The sequence below is a fragment of the Macaca nemestrina genome, chromosome 11 (genome assembly GCF_043159975.1).
Source record: "Macaca nemestrina isolate mMacNem1 chromosome 11, mMacNem.hap1, whole genome shotgun sequence".
Taxonomy (NCBI): Eukaryota; Metazoa; Chordata; class Mammalia; order Primates; family Cercopithecidae; genus Macaca; species Macaca nemestrina.
Genome location: NC_092135.1, coordinates 95,409,343 through 95,425,232, shown reverse-complemented (window position 1 = coordinate 95,425,232; position 15,890 = coordinate 95,409,343). Strand labels below are relative to the sequence as shown.

General features: G+C 39.2%; 1 protein-coding gene across 2 annotated transcripts in view; it reads left to right on the top strand.

Moving 5' to 3' along the window:
• The first annotated feature begins 2,391 nt into the window (after nt 1–2,391).
• Nucleotides 2,392–15,890, top strand: part of LOC105468146 (raftlin family member 2) — a 105,019-nt gene continuing 91,520 nt past the window's right edge. For both annotated transcript variants that reach the window (XM_011718191.3, XM_011718190.3), the window contains exon 1: nt 2,392–3,080. In XM_011718191.3, coding sequence (XP_011716493.2) covers nt 2,942–3,080 — 139 coding nt within the window. In that variant the 5' untranslated portion in view covers nt 2,392–2,941. The remainder of the gene's footprint in view (nt 3,081–15,890) is intronic.

Sequence of the window (15,890 nt, the reverse complement as noted above, 5' to 3'; positions counted from 1 at the left end):
TGTTCAATTATGAACTTAAGGAACTATAGTTCTTTTTTACTAAAGGTAAAAATAATTCCTTAAGGACCTACTGATGTACCACATTCGTTCAGTCAGCAGCTCTCTAATGGACTATTGCATTGACCCTCTTGACTGGTTTTCATTCTTGCTCTAAGTAAAACCATCTTCCTGAAATCAGCCACAGTAACCAATCTAAAAGGCAAACTGATGTCACTTGCCTGCTTCAGACTCCTCACTTGATTATTTGACTCATCTTTGTTGCCTACAAAATAAAGTCCAAATTCCCTTTTGTATGGTATACAAAGTTCATTACAGCTTACCCCTTGCCTCCCTTACAGCTTAGTCTTTTCTCACATTTTATGTTCTAGTAATTGTCAACTGTTTCATCTTCCTTCGACATGCCATACTTTTTCATGATTCCATGATTTTGCTCATGCTTTTCTCTTCTCCTGGCACAGGCTACCCACCTTTCTTTATCATCTTAAAAATATTTATCCTTGATGACAACTCAGACATCATCCTCCAGGCTGAGTTAGAGGCCCCATCTTGAGTTTCTGTAGCATCTTTTACATACTTTTATTGCAGCATCTACCAAATTACACTGAAATCATCTGCATATAAGTCTGTATTCCCCATTACACTATAAGTTTCTTTAGGGCAGAGGCCATGTTTAATTATCTTGTGTACCAGCACCTAGTTCAGTGGCTGGAATATAGCATGCATTTAATAAATATAATAGGTACTTAAATAATCTTCCAGGCACTTCAGGAGATGCTAGTGACCTTCAAAGATACCATTTCTGCCATACAGGACCTCACAGCCCACCATACCAAAGAGGATATGGAAAATGACAGGCATGAAAGTACTGTGAACAGTCAGATGAGTCACACTGGGTCAGAGTTGGCTGTCTTTTTAGTCAAAGTCATCCAGAAATTGCTTACCACTGACAGTGCTCATCCTGGAGCATGAAAGACTATGGAATTTTTCTCTAAGACATTTCTGAGAAATGAAACATTTAAAGGCAAGTAGGCAGTAGGAAAAGAAAAAAAGGTAATAGTGATCTATAAAATAAATATTCCATCCCCCTTTTGAGAGTTTTCATGCTCAGGCTTCAATGTGATTGAAAAAATTTTTCAGGCTTGTACTCTCTAGAATCTCAACTGTGATAAGGGTTTATTTTGTAAATAATGGAAGCAGTGGCAGAATCACTTCCTTCCTATTCCTACTCCTAACCCTGTTTTAGAATGTGCACACATCAACAAATATATTTTGTGCCATTAGCCAGGCCTAGTGTTAAGATATGAGAGAAGATTATCTCATTCAGCCTTCATAACAAGCCTATGAAGTAAGTACCGTATACAGAGGAGGAAACTGAAACTTGAAGAGGTCAAGTAACTTGCCCAAGATTACATCTCTAGTAGGCCTAAGAAGCAGGATTTGAACCCAAGCAGCCTGATTCCAGGGCTCGCCGTTTTGATGAGTGCACCATACTTCCTGACCTATACAGGGTAAAACACAATAAACATTCATTACTATTGGTCCATTATAAATTGTTCTTGACCTTGGCTAAATGGCAATTTATAAGACTGAATGGGATTGGTAGTGGCTCACGCCTGTAATCCCAGCACTTTGGGAAGCCGATCCAGAAGGATCACTTTAGCTGAGGATTTCAAAACCAGCCTGGGCAACATAGTGAGACCTTATCTTCACGAAAAATACAAAAAAGAGCCAGATGTGGTGACATGTGCCTGTGGTGTCAGTGACTTGGGAAGCTGAGGTGGAAAGATCACTTGAGCCCGGGAGGTCGGGCTGCAATGAGCCATGACTGGGCCACTGCACTCCAGTCTAGGTGACAGGCAAGACCACATCTCCAAAAAAATAAAATAAATAAATGAATCAAGTTGTCAGTTTTGTTTTATTTTTTAATGATGGATACTTTGAGATCTTCTAATAGAAGTATTAGTTGCTATCATAAGCCTTCTAATAGTAGAGTGTTTTAAACTCTTTAAGGATGTTGGGGAAACTAATTACACACGTAACTGTCTCTCCTTTGCAATTAAGTAAAGTCTTTTTATGAAAACATTTTAATATAAATTTTTTACACTTTGCTCTTTTAATTAGCATATGATTTTTCCAACAGAAAGAAACTTCATGTGGAAAGAAATTCTCAAAAGTACTATCTCAAGACTAAAGTGCTGTTTTTTTAACTTTACTTTTCTCCTTTTAGACTCCAGAAATAGTTTCCTCATAAAACTGACTTCCTTTCTGGAAATGATTTTTGTTTCTAAATATGTTGAGAATCCATTCTTTTCATTTTCTCTTTCTCTCCCTCTCTCTCTCTCTCTCTCTCTCTCTCTCCACCCCCCTACTGCCTCTCTCTCCCTCTCTCTCTCCTTTTGCTTTCTTGGTAGTAGTTGAGAGGAAGGAGGGTAGCAGGACAGAGAGAAGAGGGAAAACAGAAAAAGAATTGTATGCCACTATGTCTGAATATATCTTCTACTTGTAGATAATTACATCCAAGTTGCCCTTTTGCCTTTTTATTTCCGTTTTTGGACACCTCTTTTTATCATCCAGCCAACTGGGATAGACAAAGCACCGCTGGTGCCCTGAGCGACAGAACTCTGGTAGGGGGCTGGCTGTAAATTGACGTGGCATGGAAATTCTCCGCTAAGTTGTAGCAGCTTGCATGTTTCTCTAAGATCAAGCCCAGCCTCCTGGAGCTGTAGCTTAATCATGGGTTCAATGACTTTACAGAAAAATGGATAGAAAAATTCTTCAACTCCTTTCTTTGGACCCAGATGTTTTCTTTTTGGTTATCTATGGTTTAGCTGAAAACAAAATCAAAGCAGTTAAGTCTATAAGTTTCTTTTTGCAGCTTAAACAACAGAATTTGCTGCTCTCCCTCCCCTTTCCTGCAATTTAATTCCTTACAGATTTTGCCATGGGGTGCGGACTTAGAAAGCTAGAAGACCCTGATGATAGCAGCCCTGGAAAAATATTTTCTACCCTGAAGAGACCGCAAGTGGAAACAAAGACAGAATTTGCTTACGAATATGTATTGCTGGATTTTACTCTACAAGGTACTTTTTGCTTCTATTTTGTTTGTTAAATGTTTCAGAGATAAGAGACTACTAGTTGTTTTTAAGTGTGGACTTACAAATTTTTAAACTGTTCTTCATAATGAGATTGTATATTCAAACAATAATGCTTTGCTTCTTAATTATACTTTGTAAGATTTTTGTTTTGCTGTTTGCTTTGTTTTTTTGGTAACATGGCTCATATGTACCTTCTAAAATTAGGAAAATTGCCTGGAAATACTTCTTTCATTTTTAAATCAAATACTTATTATAGAAGGATTTATGAAAAATGCTTGATTTCCAGGACAAATAGCTATATAGCCTCAGTGACGGTTTGTATTGTGAAAAAGATTTGAAAATCACAAGAAGGTATTATGTAGGAAATATTACTTGCATCATATCGTGGAAGAGTGTTTGCTAAGACAATTCTGAGGCTTCCAATTGTGTTAGACTCTGTGATTATGGTAGTCATTTGATATTTTTGACCAAACTAAACTGTAAGTTTTGAATATGTAGTTAAAAAAAAAAAGATAGCCTTCTGTAAGACACTTCCTTTACTCAGTGCCCTGTCCCCAACAGAGAAACTCTCTGTTCCCGAAAGTTGGAAACACAAATAAACAAGCCCAGATGGCAGCTCTGTGGAAGGAATCGAGGTGGCTCGATTTCACAAATACTTTGCCTCGTTTCTTGTGGAAACTTTAGAGTACTGTACAACTGCATAGACAAAGCACCTTTTAAAAAGAGCTACATCTTTAATGATGAGGTACTGAAAATGAATTTTAGGGTGCCTTGCTTGCTGTTAAAGTTATCAGATATTAGTATTTAAAGTTCTTATTATAGTTATATTTTTAATTCTAATGAGCCACACATTTTATCCATTCTCAAAAAGTTTATACTAAATTATCATGTTGAATATTATCTTAATTTTTTCCAAATGTATTGTTTACACACATTCTCCTTTTTTTTTTTTCCCTTTGCTCTAGAAACAGTGCATCTTTGTGCAAGAAGCAAGAGCAGCCCATTTTTCTTTGTCAAAAATTAAGCTGGCCAGCAAACAGACTCCCTTCCAGGGACATACACAAAATCTGTACATAGACTTTTAATATGTTCACATCCTATTTTTGTTTAAAGCTAAGGCTACCAAAGGAAAAAAATTAATATTCTTAATTTCTTAATTTTCTTTTTAATTATGAATGTTAAAAATGGATTAAGATAATGACGATTATCAGAGAAGTATCCAAACAACCGTTTGAATTTTTTCTACACTTTTTCAAAAACCTTCATTTGAGAAAATATTTGTAATATGGTGCTATGTTCACACCACTGATTTTCCTTGTCAATTTTTTTTTAGGACTAGTTTCTGTAAATCCATAGGAGACAGATACATACTTTCCTTAATCTTGAAACACTGTCTATTCATGAATTTAGGTCAGAACCATTTTGATCTGTACTTTAGGATTCTCTGCACAATCCATCCTAGGATCATAGGGTTTAAAGTAACTTGAAAAGTTTTTCTGATTCATTTCCTTGCAACAATGTTAACATCTCAAACAAATTTGTATAAATGCAGTCATCCTTGAATCAGAAAGATCTGCAGCTTTATTCAAAAGTCATTTGGGTTTTGTTATTCTCAGAAGCCCTTCTCTCTGTGAAAGGAGTATAATTTCTACCTTCCACTCTAGGTGCTTAGAAGAGATAACAGAGTATTACACTGTAAAAGTTTAGGTACGGGCAGACTGTGCAAATGTTAACACATAAAGCAGGCACATACTTTAAAGCTGCACCTGGTTCCTATTTGGTACAGGCGCCTAGTCTCCTGGTGCCCCATTGCTCTCCCATTTTTCCACATGTTTTAGTTTTAGTTTTTCTTTGTTTCTGTCTTCCCCATTGCCTTTGCTTCAGAAGCCAGGACTCAGCATCAGCCCAGCTCCACAAACCACCTTCCAGGTCATAGTTTCCCTGCTGCTCTTCTGTTGTCTCTGACCTCCGGCTGCCACTCCAGTGTATATAGGAGCGGGTCATGGGTGGGTTAAAACATGCCAGCCTTCTGTTTGGCACTGGTAATTCTGTCCTGGGGTTCCCGGGAGGAGTCCTGAATAGTGGCACCTCCTGCCTGTCGGAGGCTACCATGGAATGAGCAACCTTTCAGGAAATAAAACGGCCTGGTGACGGCCGTGTGTGCTCATGATGAGCCTGTCTCTTACGTTATTTTCCTCTGTTTTTTCCAAATAGAGGCCATGGCACAGAAAGTAGATCCAATGGGGGCAGGAGGGGGAGACCCTCTGAAAATTCACAGTGCCTTGTCCTGCATTATGGTGGTTCTAACTTTCTTGAACAACTTACTTATTTTCCATTCAATTATATATCACTTTCAAAGCTCCACCCAGAAAACAAAACAACTTACACCTCCCATTCTCTCCTTATCTCTCTGTCTCTGTCTCTCTTCCTCTCCCTTCCCCACACTTTTCTTTTTCTTTTTGGCCTTTGAATCATTATTTGCATCTCTATAGGAGAAATCATAGTGTAGACTTGAAGCATACAAAGCTCTGGAGTCATGGTTTTGGGGTCCTAATCTAGGCTGAAAACTGTGGCAAATTTTAAACGTTGCTCTACGTCATCTATAAAATGGGTGTTCTCATGGTGCTGACATCACAGAGTTGTTTTAAGGATCAAAGGAACTAACATTAGATGATCTACTTGGAAAGGTATCTGGCACTTAGTAAGCACTTGATAAAAGTTAACTGTTACGATGCTTCCTCTGAGAATACCCTCTGTCTCCATATTCCTCCTTAAACCCAGCTCCTGCAGGATGCTTTTTGACCAACCTATTGAGGTCATTAAAATAATTCCTACATTTCCCCTCTGATATGTAATCATCAAGTATTGGTTACTTATATGTTCTTTGCAAAGGTTCATACACATTTTTCTTATTCTGGCCATAAAATTATTAGTTTGTGCAACTGCAACTAGACAAATGTTTTTGGAGTAGTTCCTGATTGCGTTGCCATGCTGAGTATCTTAGGTACTATGAAAGAAATAAAACACATAGCCCCTTCTTTCAAGAAATTTAAAGTCTCATCCAAGTAGGCCGAATTTTTCTGGAACTTTATGCCAAGTCTACCAATTGCACTAATGAGCCTTCAGTAAAATGTTTGTGATATGTTTTCTGGATTATTGTATAGTAATGACTTCTTTCACTGTATTATGATAAAGTAACAATTCATTATTCCTGCTTATTAGTGAGAATTTGAAGTCATCTAAAGATTTCTTATAGTATATCTATCTATATGTGTTTATGAAAGTATATGATGTATGTATATGAGTGTGTTATAGGGTTTCTTAACAAAAAGTTAAAATAACTCTACAAGTGATCCAAAAGGGTTAATTTACCTCCTTGTACAATTCCAGGAAACAACCTGAATAATAACAGCCTTAAGAATTTTTAGAGCATTTATAGCTTTGTGAGTAAAAAGAGGTTCTACAATACTAAAACCCAACAGAAAATTGGATGGTAGCTTCCTTATCTGAATTTCTGCTAGAATTACATAAAATATGAGTGAAATTTTGCTAGCCTTTAGCTTGCTTCATTATTATTAGAACAAGAAATTATATTTGCCTTTCATCATCACCATTAACAGGAATAGATATATATTATACATGTACTCTGTGGCAAATGCTGATTAGCATTGGAAATATAAAAAAGAGTAAGACAGTTTCAGCCCTCGAATATTTTGTATTCAACTTGGTCAAACTGGACAAGATCATGAACTCATCAAGGTTAGGAATTATATCATCTACATCTTTATACACCCTGTGTCCAGCACGAAGTTTGGAATATGAGTGATGATCAATATTCTTTGTCGAATGAGTGAATGAACAAAAAATTATAATACAAGGTACATGTGGAGGAAATAGTGTGCTACAACAAGTATCAGACAAAGGAGAAATCAATTTTGAATAGGATCAGTTGGAACTAGAGTTAGGACTTTAATTGACCCTTGAAGAAAGTGGCTTAAACAGAAAAAGATTCAGAGGTGGGAGTAAGTTCAAGGGCTAGTGAACAGAGCAATGAGCTAAAGGAGGTTTTCTAGAGAGGAAGCAAAAAGTAAGATTCTAAACTAATGGGATATGGGAAGGTTCTGGCTTAGCTAGGGAGTTAAGACCTAATTCTGTGGAAGATAAATGGCAGTAAAGGCTGTTTGAACAAGTAGTTGATAGGGGCAGAAAAGTGTTTTAAGAAGATTCATGTGGAATTGCAGTGAGAAGGGATGGAGGCAAGAAGTCAAGGCCAATGATGAAGAAGACCTGTGGGTGAAGGTCAGTAATAGGGATAGGATACAAGGGGTAGATATAACAGATGTTATGAAGGAGGAACTTGGCCTGTGACTGGCTGGATATGAAGGGATGGAAAGAATGAGGAATCCAGGATGACTTCCCAGTTTCGAGCCTGAGTGACTATGGAAATAATGAGTCCTCTTACAGACGGAGGGGCACCCCAAAGGGAGTCTGTCTGTAGTCAAAGAGCAATTTCATTGCAGTCATGTTGCATTTGAGGTGGCAGTGGAAGATCTTAGTTGAGGCAGTTATGGATGCACAGCTGACTGAAAATTTCAGGAAGGAATTGAAATAGATTTTTTTTTTTGAGACAGGATCTCACTCTGTCATCCAGGTGGAAGTGCAGTGACTCAGTCACAGCTCACTATAAACATGACTTCCCAAGCTCAAGCAATCCTCCTGCCTCAGCTGCTGGAGTAGCTGAGACTACACATGTGCCACCTTGCCTGGCTTATTTTTTAATTTTTTGTAGAGATGGAGGTCGGTCTTGCTATGTTGCCCAGACTGGTCTCAAACACCAGTGTTGGTAAATTGTTAGAATCATTTAGGAAAAAAAATGTGTGGCATTATCTACTTAGCTAAAGATATACCCAACAGAAATGAGTGTACATGTGCACCATGAGGCACTACAAGAATGTTCACAGAAGTGTTGTTTGTAATAACTCAAAAGTGTAAACAACCCAGAACTCCAAAAAACAAAAGAATGGAAAAAATAAATTGTGGTGTACTCACACAATACTGCAGAAATCAGCAAATACTCTGTAAAGGGTTGGATGGTAAATATAAGTTCTCCGACATAACTATTCAACTCTGCTGTTGTAGCGCGAAAGCAGCTGTAGAAAACATATAACAAAACAGACCACAGGCCACAGTTCGCCAATTCTTACTACACTGCAGTGAAAACAGAGGAACTCCAATTACACAAGATGAATTCCACAAGCATGATATTGTGTGAAGATAGACACATAAGTCCATGCTATATGATTCCCTTTATATGGCTCAAACGGAAGTATAGTGTTTAGGGCTGCATTCTGGGAAGTAAACTAAGAAGAAAGGCAAAAAAGTCATTATCATGAAAATCAAGGTATTGCAGAGAGGACGGGAGCATTGTGATTGGAAAGCGTAAAGGCTTCTGAAGTGCTGGCTATTTTCTAATTTTTGAATGAATAGTGGTTACCCTAGTGCAGGGGTCCCCAACCCCCAGGCTGCAGACTGGTACTGGTCTGTGGCCTGTCAGGAACAGGGCCACACAGCCAGAGGTGAGCAGCAGGCCAGCGAGCATTACCGCCTGATTAGCAACGGCATTAGATTCTCATAGGAGCATGTATTGTGAACTGTGTGTGCAAGGGATCTAGGCTGCACACTTCTTATGAGAATCTAATGCCTGATGATCTGAAATGGAACAATTTCATACTGAAACCATCCACTCCCTGCCTCCATCCATAGGAAAACTGCTTTCAATGAAACCAGTCCGTGGTGCCAAAAAGGTTGGGGACTGCTGCCCTAGTGTTGGTAGTCTTAAGCATGTTTTGTGTCTTTTTCTTTTGTATGTTACATTTCCACTCACCCCAACCCAAAAAAAAAGTTGAAAAAAAGAAAAGACTGAATAGGAAGTGAGTAGGGATAAGGCAAATATGGCTGAAAGACAAAATGTACAAATACTCAGAAGGGACAGAAAACTCCGTGGTCTGTCTGGAAACTGAAAATAAAACAGAATGGTAGGAATGTAGCATATTAAGGAGATAGCAGTAAACATAAGACTTCAGGAGTTTGGTCATAATTTGGTCCTTCCTATATCTGCCTATAATAATGAACTACATAGCTCAATAGAGTTGTATTGTATTTTAAAATTGCAGTTAGGAAGAACCAAAACAGTGAGTAGATAGTCACACATTGAGTAGATCATCCAAGAGAAAAAACTGGAATTCCACAGAAAGTGACAAGAAATACCTAAAACAAGGAAGGAGAAGGAAGTGAGGCAACTTGTTCGGTTGGGATCAGCTGAGGGCTGAGAGAGACTTCCCAGTATGAGGAAAGGTTAAGGGAGAGACCCTCAGTACTTCACCTTCCCACTGTGGACCCCTGCAGTTCTAACCATGGGAGAGCTCCTCAACCCTTGAGGCCCTGAAACTAACAGGGAGCTGCCAAGAGATTGTGCCACAGGACTGTCCCAGGGAGGAAGGGCATACTGGGTCCCAAACACCCCCCAAGACTTAGGCAGCTACAGCAAGGCACCATTTTAGAGCCCCACCCCCAATAGACTGAGTACTGTCGTAGATCTCAGTGATGCTAGGGTTGAGCCACAAGAGATATGCGGACTATTGCCCTGTGACTGAGGCACAAGCAACTGCATGCAGGCTACTGCAGCCAGGCCTGAGGTACAATCCAGGTGCAGGCTACTGCCAGGTGCAGGTACATGCGTCTGGGCTGAGGCATCAATGACCACAGGCTACCATGCCCAGAGCTGAAGTGCTACCAAGGCATAGGCTATCACGGCAGAGGCCAAGGCACAAGCATCACATGTGTTCCCCACCTGTCCAGGCTGCCACCACTGAAGGCAGCACCTCCCACCCCAGTGACAGGACAGCAGCATGGCCACTGCTGCCCCCAACCTGAGCATTCCACTGGTGGCCTGGGGATCATCCCACTCCTGCTTACCATGACTGGTGCCTGCACATGCTATCGGAGGACTGAGGACAGCCCCTCTAGCCTAGCTTCACTTCCCTCAACATGCCAGAGCACACAGCCCAAAGGTCAGGGGATTGTTCAGCTAAGTTCACCACCACTGGCACCTGAACACTCCTTCCAGAAATCTACCCATCTGGCTGCTGCCACCATAGCTGGCACCTATCTGCATGCACCCACCTGCAGGTCTAGGGACTGGCCTACTCAGCCCACCACAGACACTGCCAACACCAGGTTGCACTGCTTGCAACCCAAAGGTTGCCCCATCACTGTCACTGCAATCACCCATGCCACCCTGGCTCTCCAGGGGGCCAAGAACCCTCCCACCCTCCCAACCCACTGCTACCACTACTGGCAAAATTAAGCTTCCTGGAAGTCCAAGAATTGGCCCACCTGGACCTGCTAACACCACTGTCAACATGTGCCTCACTGGGTCCCAAAGACAGGCATGCTCAACCCTCTGCTGCCACCACTGGGGCCCAAAGACTGGCCTACCTGACATCCCAGTCCCCAACAAAACCTCACCACAGCATCCACTAATAACCACACCCTAAGCCTCCATGGAAATCACAGCTACAACTGATGTTGTTTACAGCCAAATAAATCATACAGAGACTACACTATTCCACACACCTAGAATCAAAGCCAAAGCATCCTACCCAACCAACACCATAGATACATCCTCAGGAAAAACCTTTTCCACAAAAGAAAATTCAAAAAACTGGAAGAAGTGGCTGTTACACCACATGCATAGATATCAACATATGAATGCAGGACACATGAAAGTACAAGGAAATGTGACACCTCCACAGAAATGCAATAATCCTCAGGCAACAGATCATAAACAAAAAGAAATTCATGAAATTCCAGAAAGAATTCAAATTATTAACTCTAAAGAAGCTCAGTGAAATACAAGAGAATTCTGAAAAATAATACAAATAAATCAGAAAAGCAATTCAGGACATGAATGACAAGTTTACCAGAGAGATAGATATAAAAATAAACCCAGCCAGGCACAGTGGCTCATGCCTGTAATCCCAGCACTTTGGGAAGCTGAGGCAGGCAGATCACTTGAGGTCAGGAGTTTGAGACCAGCCTGGCCAACATGGTGAAACCTCGTCTCTACTGGAAAAAATAAAATAAAATTAGCTGGGCATGGTGGCACATACCTGTATTCCCAGCTACTCAGCAGGCTGAGAAAGGAGAGTCACTTGAACCCAGGAAGCAGTGAGCCGAGTACCACTGCACTCCAGCCTGGTAGCCTGGACAAGTAAGACCTTGTCTCAAAAAATAAAAATAAAAATGAACCAAACAGGAATTCTGGAACTGAAGGATTCCTTGAATTAAATATAAAATACATTCAAGAGCTTCAACAATAGACTAAATCAAACAGTAGAAAGAATCTCACAACTCAAAGACAAGTCTTCTGAAATAATCCAGTTAGACAAAAGTAAAGAAAAAAAAAGAATTTGAAAGGATGAACAAAGTCTTCATGACATATGGAACACCATAAAGTTACCAAATACTCAAATTATTGGAATCCCAGAAGGCAAAACAAGAATGAAAGGGTTAGAAGACCTATTTAATGAAATAATAGATGAAAACTTCCCAAGATTTAGACATTCAGGTACAGGAGACTCTGAGATCCCCAAACACATACAATGCAAAAAGATCTTCTCCACAGCACATTATAGTCAAACTGTCTAATGCTAAAGACAAAGAGAGAATTCTAAAAACAGCAAGAGAAAAGTATCTAGTCACCTATAAAAGAACCCCTATCAGACTAACAGCAGATTTCTCAGCACAAACTTTACAGGCCAGGAGAGAATGGAATGACATGTTCAAAGTGCTCAAAGAAAAAAACTGCCAGCCAAGGATACTACATCCAGCAAAATTCGCCTTCATAAATTGAGAAATAGGGCTGGGCGCAGTGGCTCATGCCTGTAGTCCCAACACTTTGGGAGGCTGAGGCACTTAAGTTTAGGAGTTCAAGACCAGCCTGGCCAACATGGTGAAGCCCTGTTTCTACTAAAAATACAAAACTTAGCTGGGCGTGGTGGCAGGCACCTGTAGTCCCCACTACTCAGGAGGCTGAGGCAAGAGAAATGCTTGAAGCTGGAAGGCAGAGGTTGCAGTGAGCCGAGATTGCACCACTGCACTCCAGCCTGGGTGACAAAGTGAGACTCCATCTCGAATAAAAAATAAAAAAAGGAGAAATAAAGTCTTTCCCAGACAAGCAACAGCTGAGAGAATTCACAACCACTAGTACAGCCTTACAAGAAATGTTCAAGGGAGTTCTAAACCTGGAAAGTGAAAGGACAACATTTACCATCATGAAAAGTATACAAAAGTATAAAACTCACTGGTAAAGTAAACACACAAATGAGGAAGAGAAAGGACTCAAATGGCACCACTGCAAAAAACCACCAAGCTACAATGATAAACAGGAAGAGCAAAATAAAGGAACAAAGAACATACAGAAAACAATTAACAATATGATAGGAACAAAAACTCACATTTCAGTAATAACTTTGAATGTAAGTAGATTAAATTCTCCACTTAAAAGATATAGACTGGCTGATCCAATTACGTCTTGCCTATAAGAAATGCACTTTACCTATAGAGACACATATAGACTGAAAGTAAAGGGATAGAAAATGATATTCCATGTAAATGGAAACCAGAAGTAAATAGATATAGCTATACCTATATCAGCTAAAAGAGTCAAAACAGTAAGTCAAAAACAGTTAAAAAAAAAAAAAAAAAGAAGACAAGGCACATAATGAATGATAAAGGAATAAATCCAGCAAGAGGATATAACAATTCTAAACATATATGCACCCAACACTGGAGCACCCAGATTCATAAAGCAAATATTGCTAGATCTAAAGAGAGAGATGGACTTCAATGCGAGATTAGTGGAGTACTTCAACCCACTTTCAGCATTAGACAGATCATCCATACAGTAAATAACAAAGAAACATTGAACTTATTTATTATAAACCAATAGATTTTAATTTTGAGCAGTTTTAGTTTTACATAAAAATTGAGCAGAGAGCATAGAGGGTTCCCTCATATCTCTTCACTGCTCCCCCCTACCACCATTTTCCTGATTATTAACTTTTTAAAATAATGTCAATTTTTATTTTAGATTCAGGAGGTACATGTGCAGGTTTGTTACATGGGTATATTGCATGATGCTGAGGTTTGGGGTTCAACCGATCCTGTCACCCAGGTAGTGAGCGTAGTGCCCAATAGTTAATTTTTCGAACTCTGCCCCATTCCCTCTCTCTAGTAGTCCCAGTGTCTATTGTTGCCATCTTTGGGTCCATGAGTACCCAATGAAACACTGGATTTAAAACGGACATTAGATCACATGAACCTAACAGACATTTACAGAGCATTTATTCAACAACTTCAGATTACACATTCTTATTAGCACATGGAACATTCTCTAGAATAAATCATATATTAGGCCAGAAAATGAGTCTCAACAAAAAAAATTTTTGAGATAAGTTCTCTCTCTGTTGCCCAGGCTGGAGTGCAGTGGCACAATCATGGATTGCTGCAACCTTGACCTCTCAGGCTCAAGTGATCCTCCCACCTCAGCCTCCCAAGTAGCTGGGACCACAACCATGTACCACCACACCTAGCTAATTTTTTTTTTTTTTTGTAATTTTTGTAAGTTTTGTAGAGCTAGGGGTCTCACTCTGTTGCCTAGGCTGGTCTCAAACACCTGAGACAAGCAATCCTCCTGCCTCAGCCTCCCAAATTGCCAGGAGTACAGGCATAAGCCACTGCACCTAGCCAACTTTTTTTTTCTTTGAGATGAGGGTCTCCCTTTGTCTCCCAGGCTGGAGTGCAGTGGCGCAATCATGAATCACTGCAGCATCAACTTCCTGGGCTCAAGCAATCCTTCCACCTGAGCCTCCTGAGTAACTGGGACTACAGGCACACACCACCACATCTGGTTGATTTTTGTATTTTTTGTAGAGACTGGGTTTTGCCATGTTACCCAGGCTGGTCTTGAACTCCTAACCTCAAGCAATCTGCCCACCTCAGCCTCCCAAAATGGTGGTATTACAGTCATGAGCCACCATACCCAGACACAATTTTTTAAAAAATGGAATCATATCAAGTATCTTCTCAGACCACAATGGAATAAAACTAGAAATCAATACCAAGAGGAACTTCGTAAACTATACAAATAGATAAAAATTAAACAGCATACTACTGAATAACTATTGGATCAATGAAGAAATGAAGAAGGAAATTTTAAAATGTCTTGATATTAATGAAGATGAAAATATAACATATCAAAAACTGTGGGATACAACAAAAGCAATACTAAGAGAGTAGTATATAGCAATAAATGCCTACATCAAAAAAAGTAGAAAGATTTCAAATAAACAGTCTAATAATGTACCTGAAAGAACTAGAAAAGCAAAACAAACCAAACGCAAAATTAGTAAAAGGAAAAAAATAAGAAAGAGTAGAACTAAACAAAATACAGACAAAAACAATACAAAGGATCAATAAAACAAAAAGCAGATTCTTCAAAAAGATAAACAAAATTAATACACTGCTAGCTAGACTAACCAAGAAAAGACCAAAATTAGAGATGAAAAAGGAGTCATTATAACTGATACCACAGAAATACAAAAGATCATTACAGACTATTACAACTATACACTAACAAACTGTAAAACCTAGAGAAAAATAGATAAATTCCTGCACACATGCAACCTACCAAAATTGCATCAGGAAGAAATGGAAAACCTGAACAGATCAGTAATGAATAGCAAGATTAAATCAGTAATGGAAAGTGTCCCAACAAAGAAACTGGACAGATACACCACCTCAAAACTGGACAGATTCACTACCACATTCTACCAAACATACAAAGATGATCTAATAGCAACCCTCCTTAAGCCATTTCAAGAAATTGGAGAGAATTCTCCCTAATTCATTCTATGAGGCCAACACAATAAAAAAAGAAAACTACAGGCCAATATCCCTGATGAATATAAATGCAAAAATGCTCAACAAAATACTAGCAAACCAAACTCAATAGCACATCAAAAAGATAATACACCATGATCAAATGGAATTTATACCAGTGATGCAAACATGGTTTAACATACGCAAATCAATAAACATGACACATCACATCAACAGAATGAAGGCTAAAAAACATATGATCATCTCAATAGATGCAGAAAAAACATTTTAAAAAATTCAACATCCCTTCTTGACCAAAACTCTCAACAAATTAGGCATAGAAGGAACATACCACAAAATAATCAACGCCATATATGACAAACCCACAACTACAAGAAAACTACAAAACACTAAGGAAAGAAATTGAAGGTGGCCAGGTGCACTGGTTCACGCCTGTAATCCCAGCACTTTAGGAGGTCGTGGGAGGATCGCTTGACTCAAGGAGTTTGAGACCAGCCTAGGCAACATAGTGAGAACTCATCTCTAGGAAAATTTTAAATTTTTATTAAAAAATTTTAAAGAAAGAAATTGAAGAGGACACCAAACAAATGAAGACATCTCCTGCTCATGGATTGGAAGAATTAATTCTGTTAAAATACTGCCCAAGGCAATCTACATATTCAATTCAACCCCTATCAAAATACCAATGTCATTTTCACAGAAATAGAAAAAAAATACTAAAATTTTTATGGAACCACAAAAGAGCCAGAATAACCAAAAAAAATTTAGGAAAAAAAGAACAAAGCTGGAAGCATCACACTACCTTACTTCAAAATATATTACAAGGCTATA